The sequence below is a fragment of the Prionailurus viverrinus genome, chromosome D3, assembly GCF_022837055.1.
Source record: "Prionailurus viverrinus isolate Anna chromosome D3, UM_Priviv_1.0, whole genome shotgun sequence".
NCBI classification, from domain to species: domain Eukaryota; kingdom Metazoa; phylum Chordata; class Mammalia; order Carnivora; family Felidae; genus Prionailurus; species Prionailurus viverrinus.
In genome coordinates, this window is record NC_062572.1 from 47,461,567 (window position 1) to 47,476,694 (window position 15,128).

The 15,128-nt window shown below is 45.5% G+C and overlaps 1 protein-coding gene across 6 annotated transcripts in view; it reads right to left on the reverse strand.

Annotated features, from left to right (window-relative positions):
• Nucleotides 1-14,692, reverse strand: part of ANKRD29 (ankyrin repeat domain 29) — a 53,072-nt gene extending 38,380 nt beyond the window's left edge. For 4 of the 6 annotated variants that reach the window (XM_047828173.1, XM_047828174.1, XM_047828175.1 and 1 more), the window contains exons 1-2: nt 14,551-14,689; nt 2,158-2,422 (exon numbers count right to left, since the gene is read on the reverse strand). In XM_047828173.1, coding sequence (XP_047684129.1) covers nt 2,158-2,331 — 174 coding nt within the window. In that variant the 5' untranslated portion in view covers nt 2,332-2,422; nt 14,551-14,689. Of the gene's footprint in view, nt 1-2,157; nt 2,423-13,844; nt 13,983-14,550 lie in introns of all 6 variants that reach the window. The other 2 variants (XM_047828171.1, XM_047828172.1) reach the window with 2 other exon arrangements.
• Between the last annotated feature and the right edge of the window lie 436 nt (nt 14,693-15,128).

Below are 15,128 nucleotides of genomic sequence, written 5' to 3' on the forward strand. Positions count from 1 at the left end.
TCCTTTATAGTAAAAACTTGCTAGTTTGACAGATGACTATTTCTCTAAAGATTAAGGTTACTTTATTTCATTGGCTGATGTTAAAATGTATCTTTTAAAACTAGCTGATTTTGAATAGAGGGAGGATATGGGGGGATATAAATGTGGTGAAGACTCCAACAAACAGGACATTGAAACACCTTCATTCATACATCTAAAAAGGCTGGAGGAAGCTGCCACTGCACATCTTTGTGGTAGATGTGCATCAGAAAGATGAAGGAAGCAAAAAATGTAAACATCATGTGAGGACAGCATTACTCGAGAAATGAAGGTGAATGTAATTCAAAGCTTTGCCATTTGGTGGGTGGCCTAGCGATAATGTATTCATTCTTTACATGTTGTCTGTTGGAAGTTTGAACATGGTCGTGAACTTGAGGTTGGGAGTTGTTCCCAGGAGAGCCCCAGGGCCTCCTCTTGCATTCCATCAGCTCTCCTAGGAGTCCCAGGTGAACCGGAGGCTGGGTAGGACTAGAGTAGAGGTCATTCAGCACCACAGGCATCCTGGGACCCAGACTCCACATTCAGGTGGTACCTGAAGGAGGTAGAAACTCTCCCCATGAAATGTGAAGGGAAACCAACACCTACACTGTTCCCAAACCTCTCCCTGTCTCCATCACCGCCAATCTTAGAGACTCTTTCAAAATCAATGTCTGAAATTACCATCATTTAGGCTCTCTCCTTTGGGTTAAGGAATCTTTTCTCCAGAAAGCTGTTAACAAAATGAGTTTGATGTTAAACGAGGAGGAGTAAACATTGGTATCTGGCCTAGTAGCAAAATCTCTGTTTGAAAAGCTACTCATCACCCAGCAGACAGAGACAGAGGATGAGCTCTGAGTGGGGAAGGAGGTGGCAGGACAGGCGGCATTGAGGAGGAAAGGGCACAGGGAAGGCTGAGTGTGGGGCACTGTCTGGGGGGCAGGGTGTGCGTGGTGCTGTGAGGAGGCTCCTAGGACACTGGATATAAGGAAAAAGTCATAGGAGTGGCTGAAAACAGGTGACTCCAAGACAAAGAGGAAAAGCGGTCATCAACATGGTCAGTGGGTGAGGCCACGATGAAAACCTGCTCCAGTTTGGTCCAGGGGGCACTGCTGCCCATTAAGACCCAAGTAAGACTGGGATGGCCAGTTTGCAGATGCCCGAGTCCATACCAGTGTACAGGGACACTCCAAGAACAATGTTGCACTAGGAGCTAGCAGCAGTGGGGCTCCCCTGCCAGCCCGGGCCTGAAGGCACAGGGCTGGGGTGGGGAGGGTGGAAACTCCTAGGACACAGAACGAGAGCACTGCTGCCAGACAGAATAGGGGACACTGGGTTCCCCAGCGTCCCTGTCCTCCCACTCTCTGATTTCTACCAGTGCTCCCATTGGCCAAACCCAAGCAGAGGCCAGAGGGAAGCAAATCCACTAGGCTGTACATTTCAGTCTCTGGGACACAGCAAGCTGGAGAAGGGTCTGAGTGGATCTGGCGGTGCCAACCCGAGATAACTGCACACCAATGCCCCCAGTGTGCAGAGTGCAACAAGCTTTGCTATCTCACTCAGGCTGGTGGCTGATCTTACTTAGCAAATTTGTGCAGTAAAAGCTGGAAATGGCACATCCAGCTTTTGGGAAAACAATAGGGCTCATTTGAAAACATTTTTATTCCTAACATTAAAATATTTCTGCTGCTTCTCTCTTTCTCTCTCATTTGAGGTCTTCCTGCTCCCCAGAGATGCAGAGTCCTGCTGAATACATAGAAATCACTGCCTCTGTCTGGAGAGGGAGGGTTCCCTAAGTGATGCCTGCCGGTGGGCAGTAGTATCGATTTTTAGACCCCCTCCTTGCCAGTGAGCGTACTGATATTTGCAAAGATAACGAAAGGTAAGAAGCTGGGCGGAGGTTTCCATCTTCAGTTCTCTTACCCTCGTAGAAAAGCCCACCTTCCACATCCATGGCAGCCCTCTTCTGCTCTGAATTATCTCCACTTTCCATGAAAGGAGTTGGTTTGAATTCTCAGACTGAAAACCCTTTCCTTCTTGGAATTTGCCAATTCTGATTCCCAGTGAGGTGCCACTTCCCCTATTGTGGCCGCCTCTGGTTTTGTGCACATAATGGTTTGCCCAGGATGTTTTTACACTCACCAGGGTACCTTGGACTTTTACAAGGGATAAAGCAGGCAAAACATGAAAAAGTAGATAAGCATCGCAAAGGGAAATGTATTCATGAGCTGCTCTCGTGCCAGCAGGGGAAACGGCGTGTCCTTGGCATGCATATACCAAATGAATCCATCCGTACACTGTCCCTGCAGTCCACATCCACCCGACCGCTGTTCAACAACAGCCTGAGCAGAGCCAGGTTTCCTCTCCTTGCTGCCCAGAATGCGGCGTTGGCAAGTGGAGTTTCCTTCTGCAGAAGCAAGATGAAACAGGATCTTAGGATCAACATCAGTTAATACGACTGCTTCTACGCAAATATATACCATTCAAAAGGCAGAATTTCCAGATGTGTTGTAGTATCTGAAAGACCACTCCTCCAGCAATAGATGCCAGTAATATACTTGGCTATGGAACACATTCTGTTTCATACCAGATATCGGAGCCACAGTGCTCTTATGAAGAGCAATGTTGTTGATAATACAGCACTATTAATACTCCCAGCGATGTCCTCACTTTCCTGCCTCTGTGTCTTTGTTCACAGTTTCCTTTTTTTGCGTGAAATGAGTTCTCCCCCATCCTTCAAGGCCAAAGCCCTGCTTAAATCCGATTTTCTCCTTGAAACATTCCCAAACCCCCGTTCACCCCTAAGCAGAGAGAAATCTCTCTCAAACCTGACCTCCCCAAACCACATCTTTTCTGTGCTCTCAACTTTCTGCCTGATTCCAACTGTCTGGGCAAATGTTTCACCTTCCCTCCACCTAATTTTCTTTGCTTCAGCTAGAACTTGCCAGGGGATTCACTTAAGAATAAAGAACTCTGGGCAGGAAATGCTGTTACGTGTCCTCGTATGGGTCCTTCTTTCCACTGCTGTGTGATTTTAAAGTTGCAAAGATAATATTGGAACCAGCCTATGGAAGGAATAGAGCTGGCAAACAGTTCTTGAAAAATCAGCCTGGCAGAGTTGACTGCAGTCCAATTGCCTTTTCTAGAACACATCAATTTGGATCTGTAGCGAATAGTCCATGGCAGGGGAGGGGAGGGCTGAAGGAGAGGCTCTGGAACCAGACAGCACTGGGTTTCAACCCCAGCCTTGGGCAAATGACTTGGCCTTGGTGAGTCTTATACTACCTGACTTGAAAATTATGGTAAGGATTAAATAATATAGGTTAACTGGTGAATACAGTGCCCAACACATCATAAATGCTTACAGATGCTAGCTTCTTTCTTTCTGCCCACTTTTCTTTACAAAGTTAGGATAGGCAAAGTTTTTTTAATATAATTTATTGTCAAATTGGTTTCCCAGTGCTCTTCCCAAGAAGTGCCCTCCTCAATGCCCTAGACAGGCAAAATTAAATTCAGAGTATCGATACTAATAAAGAATTTTGTGGTCTCAGGAAATTTTCTAGCATCGACATTATTTAACAAGAGCACTTTTTGGGTGGGCTTAAAACACCTATCTGACCCCAAAGAGCTTTTATGCAAGGTATCTTTTAAAAAACTTTTAAATTTATTTTTTGAATTTACATCCAAGTTAGTTAGCATATAGTGCAACAATGATTTCAGGAGTAGATTTCTTAATGTCCCTTACCCATTTAGCCCATCCCCCCCTCCCACAACCCCTCCAGTAACCCTCTGTTTGTTCTCCATATTTAAGAGTCTGTTTTGTCCCCCTCCCTGGTTTTTAGTATTTTTGCTTCCCTTCCCTTATGTTCACCTGTTTTGTATCTTAAAGTCCTCAAATGAGTGAAGTCGTATGATTTTTGTCTTTCTCTGACTAATTTCACTTAGCATAATACCCTCCAGTTCCATCCACATAATTGCAAATGGCAAGATTTCATTCTTTTTGATTGCCAAGTAATACTCCATTGTATATATATATATATATATATATATATATATATATATATATATCACTTCTTCTTTATCCATTAATCCATCGATGGACATTTGGGCTTTTTCCATACTTTGGCTATTGTTGATAGTGCTGCTATAAACATGGGGGTGCATGTGTCCCTTCGAAACAGCACACCTGTATCCCGTGGATAAATGCCTAGTAGTGCAATTGCTGGGTTATAGGATAGTTCTATTTTTAATTTTTTGAGGAAACTCCATACTATTTTCCAGAGTGGCTGCACCAGTTTTATGCAAGATATCTTTTAATTATACTGATAAGGGGGGGCGCCTGGGTGGCTCAGTTGGTTGTGCATCTGACTTCAGCTCAGGCCATGATCTCACGGCTCATGGGTTTGAGCACCACGTCAGGCTCTGTGCTGACAGCTCAGAGCCTGGAGCCTCCTTCGGGTTCTGTGTCTCCCTCTCTCTCTGATCTTCCCCCGCTTGCACTCTCTCTCTCTCAAAAATAAACATGAAAAAATATTTAAAAAAATTTTAAGTATACTGACAAGGTATTAAATTCAGTATCTCTTTTTTTTCATAAGTTTTTTCAAGTCAGACCTATTTCTTTTTTTTTTTTAAGTTTATTTATTTATTTTGAGAGAGAAAGAGAGAGAGAGAGCAGGGGAGGGGAAGAAAGAGAGGGAGAGAGAGAATCCCAAGCTGACAACGCAGAGCCTGACATGGGGCTTGAACTCATGAACTGTGAGATTGTGACCTTAGCTGAAACCAAGGGTTGGTTTCTTGGCCTACTGAGCCACCCAGACACCCCTTAAATTCAGTATCTTACTTATTTATGCTAAGTTAAAAAGAAAACACAGCAACGTCAGCCACAACACAGAGCCATCTTAGGTTTAAAAATTTTTTTTTTCCAATTTTTAAGTAATCTCCACACCCAACGTGGGGCTCAAACTCACAACCCTGAGCTCAAGAGTCACATGCTCTACCGACTAAGCCAACCAGGTGCCCCTCCAAGGAGCCACCTAAAATGAACAGTGAGGGCACAGGCAAGGTGGCATTTGTTGCTATGAGGATTTCTTTTCTTCAGCCCTTCAGCTCACACACAACTTAGTGCTCTTGTGCATTCTTAGAGGAGAGCGTGGCCAAGCAGGGAGCGCTAAGCAGGTTACAAACATACTTCAAATAGTTTCCTGGCTCAGGTAGGGGAGCAAAAGTCACCTCAAATTCCAGACGAACAATTTGCTTTTCCCCTGACAGCCTGAATGTGATGGCTCCGGGAATTTTCACGCCGAACTGCCATGGTGACGTTCACACCCGGTGTTTGCGGCTCTTGTTCCAGGTTGGCTCCACTGTTACAGCTGTCAGTAACTGGCTGAAGCAACGGCCAGGCAGGCCTGCCTTGTGTCATAAATCACGAAACAATGCCCTTTCAGCAGAGAGATCGCACAAGGCCAAAATGAAGTTTGGAGGGTGAATTAGGAAGAGAACTTAATACACCAGCCCTGCTGGCTTTTCCTGAAACATGAAGACTTGAGAGTAATAAACTGTAAATCATTTTCAGTGATTTTGTTGTTTCTCTTTAACCCCAAATTATTTTCAAAACCCATCTGCACGCCACAAACTTCTATCGTCATAATAAGCTCTCCAGCTGGGAGCCTCTCCTGCCTTGAGGATGGCTCTGGGGCTTCCTCTCCTGTCAGGGCCAGATTTCCTTGCTTCCTATGAGGTTCTGGAAACTGAGCTTTGTGAACAGCTGTGAAGATTTCATTTTCCCTCAAGTGCGAGAGGTGGAGGCAAGACAGAGTAGTCGATTTGGGTAAGAAAGAGCTGAGTTCAAGTCCGAAGCCTGCTACTTCCCAGCTCTGTGACCCTGGGCAGGTTATTTAACTTCTCTCCATCCCAATAAAATGGGACTAATAATGCCAGTATAGTACCTCTGCCATGTGTCATTAGAGGATTAAAGGAGAGAATACGTGGAAACACTGTTTGATGGTGAACACTCAAGAATTGTCGCTATAAATGCTGTTCCTCACAGCTCTTTGAAATGTTTGTTCAGGTGACTTAATTTGCTTGGTCACTGGCATGTATTGGGGACAGGGGCACTGGCCAGGGGCTAGGACAAGAGGTAAGAGTGAAACTTGAGCTCTGCTCCAATGGCTTTATGGCCCCGCAGGAAAGCATGTCACGCCAATAGGCATCAGAAATTATTACAGGTGCTAGAGTTGGAATGTGGATAACGTAAGGAGGCAGAGAATGGCCGAGCCTATATTGGGGGGGGGGGGGGGGGGATGGCCAGGAATGGTTTCAAAGAGAAGGAATTCTCAAGAAGAGTCTCAGAAGATGAGTGGGGAACTAGGTAATGAGCATCCCAGGCAGAAAGAGCGGTGAAAGCAAAGACGTGGAGGCTCATCATAGCATTCTGGGAACCGTCACTAGCTTGGAAGGGCTAGACGGAGGGGTGGGAGGGGAGAGAGGGCAAGGGACAATGCGGGGCTATAGGCAGTGAGGGCCAGATCCCAAAGGATCTGCTGTGCTGTGCGACAGAGTTTGCCCGGGTACTGGGGAGCCAAGGCAGGGTTTTAAGGTGAGGAGATACTATCGGCTTTGTGTTTCAGAAAGGTCCCTGTGGCAGCTTCAGGGAGAATGGATTGAGGACTGGAGCCAGACTTAGGTCGGTGTCTACAAGGGTTAGGGGGTTAGGGGACTACCGCATAGACGGGGAAGAGACTTTAAGGGCCCGAGCTCAGGCAAAAATAGCGGGACGGGAGGATTAGACTGTATGTGCAGGAGAAGGTGGGAGAAGGAAGCTGGACTGAGTCCCAGGTTTCTGGTTGGAGTGCCTGGTTGAGGCGGTGCCATTCCTCGAAGTGGGAAAACACCGGAAGAGGGGCAGGCTTTGGGAAAAAAAGGAGTTCAGCTTTGAACACGCTTTCAAGTGCCTAAGGGGCTTCCAGGTGGAAACGACTCCCAAAAGAATGGGTAAGTTCTCCCATCACACCGCGGCAGACACATTTAGTGGAGGGCAGGAATCCTGTGCTAATACTAAGTGCTTGTTCTGTACCGCTCCGTATGTCCTCCGCACATGCTCTCTCGCTGAATCCTCACGGTGGCTCAGTGAAGTGGGTGCCGGTACCAGCCAGCTGCACAGCTAAGGGAGAGATGACAGGCAGGCTTCGGGCCTAGGCAGCCTGGTGCTGGGGCTGCCCAGTTAGCCATCACACTGTTCTGCCTCCCTGGAATTCTGTAGACAGCAAGGAACAAGGCAGCATTGACCCCAATGACCTCCTTCCTACCCTCATTCCAAGCTCCTCTTCTGCCAAGACGGAAAGTCCCCTGAACTTCCTTCTCTTTAGGGTCTACACACACCACATTGCCTGGATAGCTTCCAAACCTCCTCTGGGTACGATATGCACATAATCATAAATGCTGTGGAGTGAAACAGGGGCAAGACCTCTAGCTTTGAAGGAGATGATGCACGTGGAAATGTTTTGCTATTTAACCTCTTTCTTGATTTTTCTGATCTCTACAAAAAGGCCAGTGAGCCTCCCTTGGGCTTGCTGGTCATGATATGAAGAATAGCAACACCAACCAAGGCTGAGATCTTGCTCTTCTAGCCGGTGTGCTAAGCACTTTCACTGCTCTGATGTATTTAATTAGCAGAACAACTCCACGACATTGGTGTTTTTATTATTCCCATTTTTAAGAAGAGGAAACTGAGGCACAGAAACGAATTACTCAAGGTCCTACAGTTAGCAAGTAACAGAACCAGCATTCAACCCCATCTTTGAGTGTAGAGTCTGAGGACTTTCCCTGTGAGAAAGTCCTTTTTTTCTCCCCTTTACTTCCAGAATTTTGGCTTATACACTGCTCATTATTATACTAACAGCAATTAGTTACAGGAAGGAAGGGGAGAGGAAACACAGAAGGGAAACTGTTACTTGTACAGAACTGGAATTCTGATTAAAAGCTAATGGGGAGGGGTAGAGACTTTTAAAAGGTAGAGTTCAAAAAAGGTTTAGAATCATGTGGGTTTTGATTGTGCATTTATTAATTCAATCAAGAGAACATGAGCTTTTCTCAGTTATGAATTCCTCTGGCGTTAGAGGCCACGTTAAATAAGAAGAGAATGCAGGACTGAGAAGCCTTGCACAGAAGGACACTCTGAGATGTCACTAGCTATTCTCATCCATTGTCCCCTTTGTGCTAAGTATTTGAAATTTTCAGAATGCTTGATAAACATTAGAGAAGCCTAACCTCTGTGTTGTCAGTATTGCTACACTTCTGAAGGTGATAGGAAACTGATTTACCCCAAGCATTCTGCCTTGGAGGTAGGGCCATTCAACACCAGCATTTCCAAACTCAGAACTCAAGACCAGGTGGAGAGTCTGTTTAAGACATATATGTAGGGGCGCCTGGGTGGCGCAGTCGGTTAAGCGTCCGACTTCAGCCCGGTCACGATCTCGCGGTCCGTGAGTTCGAGCCCCGCGTCGGGCTCTGGGCTGATGGCTCAGAGCCTGGAGCCTGTTTCCGATTCTGTGTCTTCCTCTCTCTCTGCCCCTCCCCCGTTCATGCTCTGTCTCTCTCTGTCCCAAAAATAAATAAACGTTGGAAAAAAAAAATTAAAAAAAAGACATATATGTCAGGAATAGGCAAATATATAGAGATAGAAAGGCAGAGTAGCAGTTATCTAAAGCTGGGAAGCTAGACAGCTGGGGGCTAGAGTGACTGCTAATGGGTGATGAAAATATTCTAAACTTGATTGTGCTGATGGTTGCACAAGACTGAATATACTAAAAAGCACTGAAATGAACACTTTACATGGGTGAGTTATATGGTATGTGATTTGTATTTCAATAAAGCTGTTTAAAAACATGCATGGCTTTGGGGAACATGGGTGACTCAGTTGGTTAAGCATCTGACTCTGGATTTTGGCTCAGATCAATGATCTCACAATCTACGAGTACGAGCCCCGTGTTGGGCTCTGCACTGACAGTGCGGAGCCTGCTTGGGATTCTCTCTCTCCTTCTCTCTGCCCCTCCCCGCTCTCTCGCTCTCTCTCAAAATAAATGAATAAACTTGAAAGAAAACATATGTGGCTTTGTACATTTATTTTCCTGTAGCTCATCCAAATAATTTTAGCTGACTGGTGAACTGGAGCTGATGATGAGATCATTTACATACTTTCAGAACAAGGATGGAACATACAAGTGCCCATACTTTTGGCCAAGGCATCAGCAGTTTCCGTCACCAAGATGAAACATGGTATTGAGACGCTTTATCCTCTTGGCTAAAACATGCTCAAGAAAGACCCAAGTATTGTTCTTTATCTACCAATGTTTCCTCTACAGTGGTAACTTCCCTCACTGTGTTAAGAGTCTAACTCCTCAATTGTGTTAGGCTTTTGGCAACCTCAGCCCTGAAGAATAAGTCCTAAGTAGTTGAAACAGCTGTTACAAAGTCAAAAGTCAATGCACCGAGATCTGTGAACTTTATTCCACAAGGAGGCCCAGACCCATCCCCTGAGTTTGCTTTTACTTTAAAAATAATTCTAACAAACATGTGTCTGTTTTCCCAACCAGAACAAATTAGAACTTGCCAATTATGAAAGAGGAAGTTTACTGGAGACAAACTGATAGGAGTGATTGCTGACAGCTTAATGGAGGAAGGAGAAAACACAGAAGCAAAGAAGTCCGTGTGGTTCAGAAGCAAATAGCTCTACATGTGATTACTCTAAGTCATGAATAGGAAGCTAACGTGATTTATAATGCTCTGTTCATTCTCCCGTAGACTCAGCTAACAATGCCAGGGCTTTTAAACAAAGGCTTTGGAGACCCCGGAATTAGGGCCTATAAGACTTTCTGAGGCCTGTGAAAATAAACCGTTAATCTCTGGCTCTAAAATCAAAGTGAATGAATACATAGCTACAAAATGTACTATCTTTGTCAACTCCCTTCATTGCTAAATTTGGTATTCAGAAAATATTGATGGCACATGAAAATAATTTGTAGGTCTGATTTTCTCAGTACACAAGAATTATGCGCTATATACAAAAATTGCAGAAAAATCATGGACAAATGTAAATTAAATGTTATTCATGGCTAAGTTGTTTTTAAAGCAATATTATAAAAACCCTTCCAAAAATGTATAATAAAAAGTCTCTATTATTGGGGCGCCTGGGTGGCTCAGTCGGTTGGGCATCCGACTTCGGCTCAGGTCATGATCTCACGGTCCGTGAGTTCAAGCCCTGCGTCGGGCTCTGTGCTGACAGCTCAGAGCCTGGAGCCTGTTTCAGATTCTGTGTCTCCCTCTCTCTGACCTTCCCCCATTCATGCTCTGTCTCTCTCTGTCTCAAAAATGAATAAACGTTAAAAAAAAAGTCTCTATTATTATCTTGGGCTGTGGGTACATTTTACTATGTTTGATAGGATGGTAGCAAGGGCAAGGCCCGGCTTAGGCGACTGGCCTGTGACTCTGCTTCCCTTGCCCTCAAGCCTTCCCTCAGTGCCTTTTGGAAGTCCACTTCATGGAGAATCAACTCCTCACCCTTAACCTGGCACAGAGCACTTCCTCTGTTTCCCTGCTGTAAGCCCCCAGCACCTCCCACACTAGCCCTGGGGTGGAAAATGGGGTTAGGCTCTCCTCACTTGTCTTCCAGATCCTGCCCTTCCAGTCATGTGCACAAATCTCTGTTACTTCACAGCTCAGATCATCCCACCTTCTTGTTCTGGGCTTCACCTCACCTAGTAGCTGTCACCTCCTGATCATTCTCCCTTCTTCACCGCAAATTCTGGCACCTTCCTTTCTACCCACCCCAAATTCTGACCTTATCCTGGCCTCTACTTCACAAAACGTCGATACTGTCCCTCAACCTCACCTCTTTTCCTCTAACTCCAACGGAAGAGCGTTTCCTTCCCACATGTCTAGTGGGAACCCCTACAACTAATGAAGTCCCATCATGCCTTCCACCTCACCAACCTCCTGAAAGCTTCATCACTCAGCTTAGTCATCCCCTCTATGGAGCCCCCTTATCATTATTTTAAATACTTACTTATTGAGGGGCGCCTGGGTGGTTCAGTTGGTTAAGCGCCTGACTCTTGATTTCAGTTCAGGTCATGATCCCAGGGTTGTGGGATCCAGCCCTGTGTCAGGCTCTGAGCTGAGCATGGAGCCTGCTTGAGATTCTCTCTCCTCTCTCTGCCCTTCCCTAGCCTGCATGTGTTCTCTCAAAAAATAAAATAAAATAAAATAAAATAAAATAAAATAAAATAAAATAAAATAAAATGAAATAAAATAAAATATAAAAAATTTAAATATTTATTGAGATTATAGTCTACATACTAAAAAAATTCATTGTTTTAAAAGAAGCATGATTCAGTGGTTTTTAGTGTATTCCTGAGGTTGCATATCTGTCACTATTCCAGAACATTTTCATTACCCTCAAAAGAAACCTCATTAACAGAAAACCTATTAACCTATTAATCTAAAGAAACCTATTAACAATCACTCCCCATCTCCATTCTTCCCTAGCCGTAGGCAACCAAGAATCTGCTTTCTGTCTCTGTGGATTTGGCTATTCTGAACATTTCATATAAATGGGATCATATACCACATGGCCTTTAGTGTCTGGCTTCTTTTACTTAATATAATGTTTTCAAGGCTCATCCACATTGTAGCATGTATCAGTGCTTCCTTCTTTTTTATGGTTAAATGATATTCTATTGTATGGATATATTGTGGTATGGGCTGAGGATCTGTGTCTCCCCCCAACTCATATGTTGAAGCCCTAATACCCAATGGGATACCCACAATGTGATATCACATTGGGAATTTGGAGGTGAGGCCTTTGGGAGGTAATTAGGTTAGGTGAGGTCAAGAGGGTAGAGCCCCATGATGAGATCAGTGTTCATATAAGAAAAGAGAGGAACACCAGAGCTTCTTCTCTCCTCCATGTAAGGATCCAGTGAGAAGGTGGCTGTTTGCAAGCCAGGAAGAGAGCTCTCACCAGACACTGAATCTACTGGCACTCTGACCTTGGACTTGCCAGCCTTCAGAACTGTGAGAAATTAAAAGCCTGTAGTTTAAGCCACCCAGTCTATAATCGTTTGTTATGGCAGCTCAAGCTAATACATACATTTTGTTTTTAATATAATTTTATTATCAATAATAAACAAATGATGAACATTGGGTTGTTTTCACTTTTTGGCTATTATGAATAACAAAATGAACATCTGTGTACAAGTTTTTGTGTGAACATAGCTTTTTATTTTTGGGGGGTATATATTTAGGAGTAGAATTGCTGGGTTATATGGTAACTCTATATTTAACTTTTTGAAGAATGACCAGACTGTTTCCTAATATGGCTGCATCATTTACACTCCTACCAGCAATGTATGAAGACTTGAATTTCTCCACATCTTGCCAATACCTGACATTGTCTGTCTTGTTGATTATAGTCATCCCAGTGAGCATGAAGTGGTGTCTCATTATGGTTTTGATTTGCATTTCCCCAATGATTAATAGTTTTGAGCATCTTTTCAGGTGCTTATTGACCATTTGTATATATTTTTGGGAGTAATGTCTATTCATCTCCTTTGCCCATCTTTAAATCGAGTTGTCTTTATTTTTTTATTATTATTATTTTTAATTTTAAATAGTTTTCATGCCCAGCGTGGAGCTCAATGAAGGGCTTGAACTCATGACGCTGAGATCAAGACCTAAGCTGAGATCAAGAGTCAGACGCTTAACAAACTAAGCCACTCAGGGGCCCTGGTTGTTTTTTTATTGTTGAGATGTTTGTCATCATTTAAAGATGGTCAAGTGTCTACCATTTTAAAGCAAACAAACCCTTGGCCAACGCCAAATTCCTGCTTCAGCCACTGTTTCTTGCAGAACTTTTTGAAACTGTTGTTGACACTTGTGGTTTCCACCCACTCTCTTTTGAAACTATTGCAGTCTGGCTCCTGAAACTGCTCTGAGCAAGATCACCAGAGGCTGTTTTGCTACTAAATACAAAGGACACTTTTCAATTTCTAGCTTAATTTCTCTGTGGTATTTATCACTGAGTTCCTCCCCATCTTTGTCGAAGGACTGGAGATCCTTGAATTAAATCAGCACATGCTTATGATTGTTCTCACAGATCTCTAGCTGCTCTCCAGTTTTCTCAATGGGTTTCTCTTATTCTGCTCATTCTCAAGTCTTCACCTTCTTCAAGATTTTGTCATCAGTCCTCTATTTTCCATTTTTACATGGTATCACTGGGCACATTCACTCTCATGGGTTTAATTACCACTTAACACAGTTCATTCCTACATCACATCTGTATCTCCTGCCTAGACTATATACTCCTGGGCTCCCAATTTACATATCTGTCTTACTTGGGCTTCCATCCATCCTTAGACTTTACATGTCCCAAACCAAACATTTTATCTTCACCTCCGTAGCCCTCCATAACTCAGGAAATAATATTACAGAATTCCACATACTAAAATTTTTTGGTCATTCACACTTGTTTACTTGCTTCCATCCCAGACACCTGTTCACTAAGCCCCTACCATTTAGCAAGATGACCCCAGAGGTGCTCCCTTCCCAAACTGTGGCCAGTAATCTTTCTAACATGCAAATCTCAGCATATCATCCCTCTGTTTACATGAGCTACTTTAAGAGATGGGATTACCTTGACTTTGGAGCCAGACACATTGCGATTTTAACGTTAACACCACTCACTGGCTGCAAAACTGTGATGAGTTAACTTCTCCACATTCTAATCTTCTTGTTAAAAAAAAAAAAAAAAAAAAAAGGAGCGACACACAGGAACGTACCATTTCAAGGGTCTTCCTCAGGATTTAGAAGATGCGCCCAGGTGCCTCTGGCTCAGAATCAGGCACATCAGTATATTTTAACTATTATTTTTATTAAGACCTCTCAACAGAGGCAAATCAAGTATCATCACTTTCATCCTGAAATGTGAAGATTAAATGGAATGACTTTAAACTCGTTTAAAACAAGACTCCTTTGGACACTGAAGCCTGGTAATCAATTGCAGCTCCACTCCGTGCTGACGAGCTCTCAGCTTCAGCGTCCAAAACGTGCTCCGCAGAGGAGGCGACAGTGGTGCCACTGGCATTCCGAAATGAGGACGCAGAACCGGGAATCCTTGCCGCAGCCCCGGTCTGTCCCGAGGCGCGGCCGCAGGGAAGTGCTGACTGCAAGACTCTTCCCCGCCCCGCCCCCGCCCGTTACCCGGGCGACAGTCCCCGCCGCCCCATCGTCCGGCCGCCAGGCTCCCAGACCCTAAGTACCGAAAGCCTTTGAGGCAGAACCCACACAACCAAAACCACAAACCACAGGAGCCATCCCAGCCAGGTCGCTTCCTCCAGTCCCCCGCCAGCACCCTGGGCGGCGCTCACTCCACCCTGTGGGCCGCGGCGGCGGCGACGGCGACCCCGGGAGGTCCCCAGGTGCGGGCTCGCCGCCGCAGGTCTGCCGCTCGGCCCGGCACTCCCTCCCGGAGCTCGCGACGCTCACCTTGAAGGACATCTTGCACATGTCCGCGGCCGCCCCTGCGCGACCCGCGCGCTTCCGGCCCGGGGCGCCAGCTCCAGCCCGCCCTCCCTTCCCCGCCGCGTTCCGCAGTGGGGCGGCCTCCCGCGCCGCGCGCTCCCGCAGCCGCCGCCGCCTCAGACCGGACCGGGGGCGGGGCCACCGGGGGCGGGGCGGGGCCACCGGGGCGGGGCGGGGCCACAGAGGGCTCGGGGTAGAGCTCTGGAGCAGGAGCATCGGCGCCTGCTGTCTGCCAACTCACCTAGCAGACGCTGATCTCCGCTGGCACTGTGCGCACTCCATACATACACGCACGCATACCACACCTACACACCACACCCACATACCACTGCTCACACAGCCACAATCGCAGTCTCACACACACCAGTGTACAATGCTACACTGAGCACATTCTCCACCATCAACACACACAGTGCTGTCCACACTCTTGTTCACGCACCCTCCCTCTTTCCTACACACAGTCCACGTACATCCTCAATGTTGCTACACATACACACACTCAAAACTCCACACATACACAGGTTCACACATAATACTCCCAC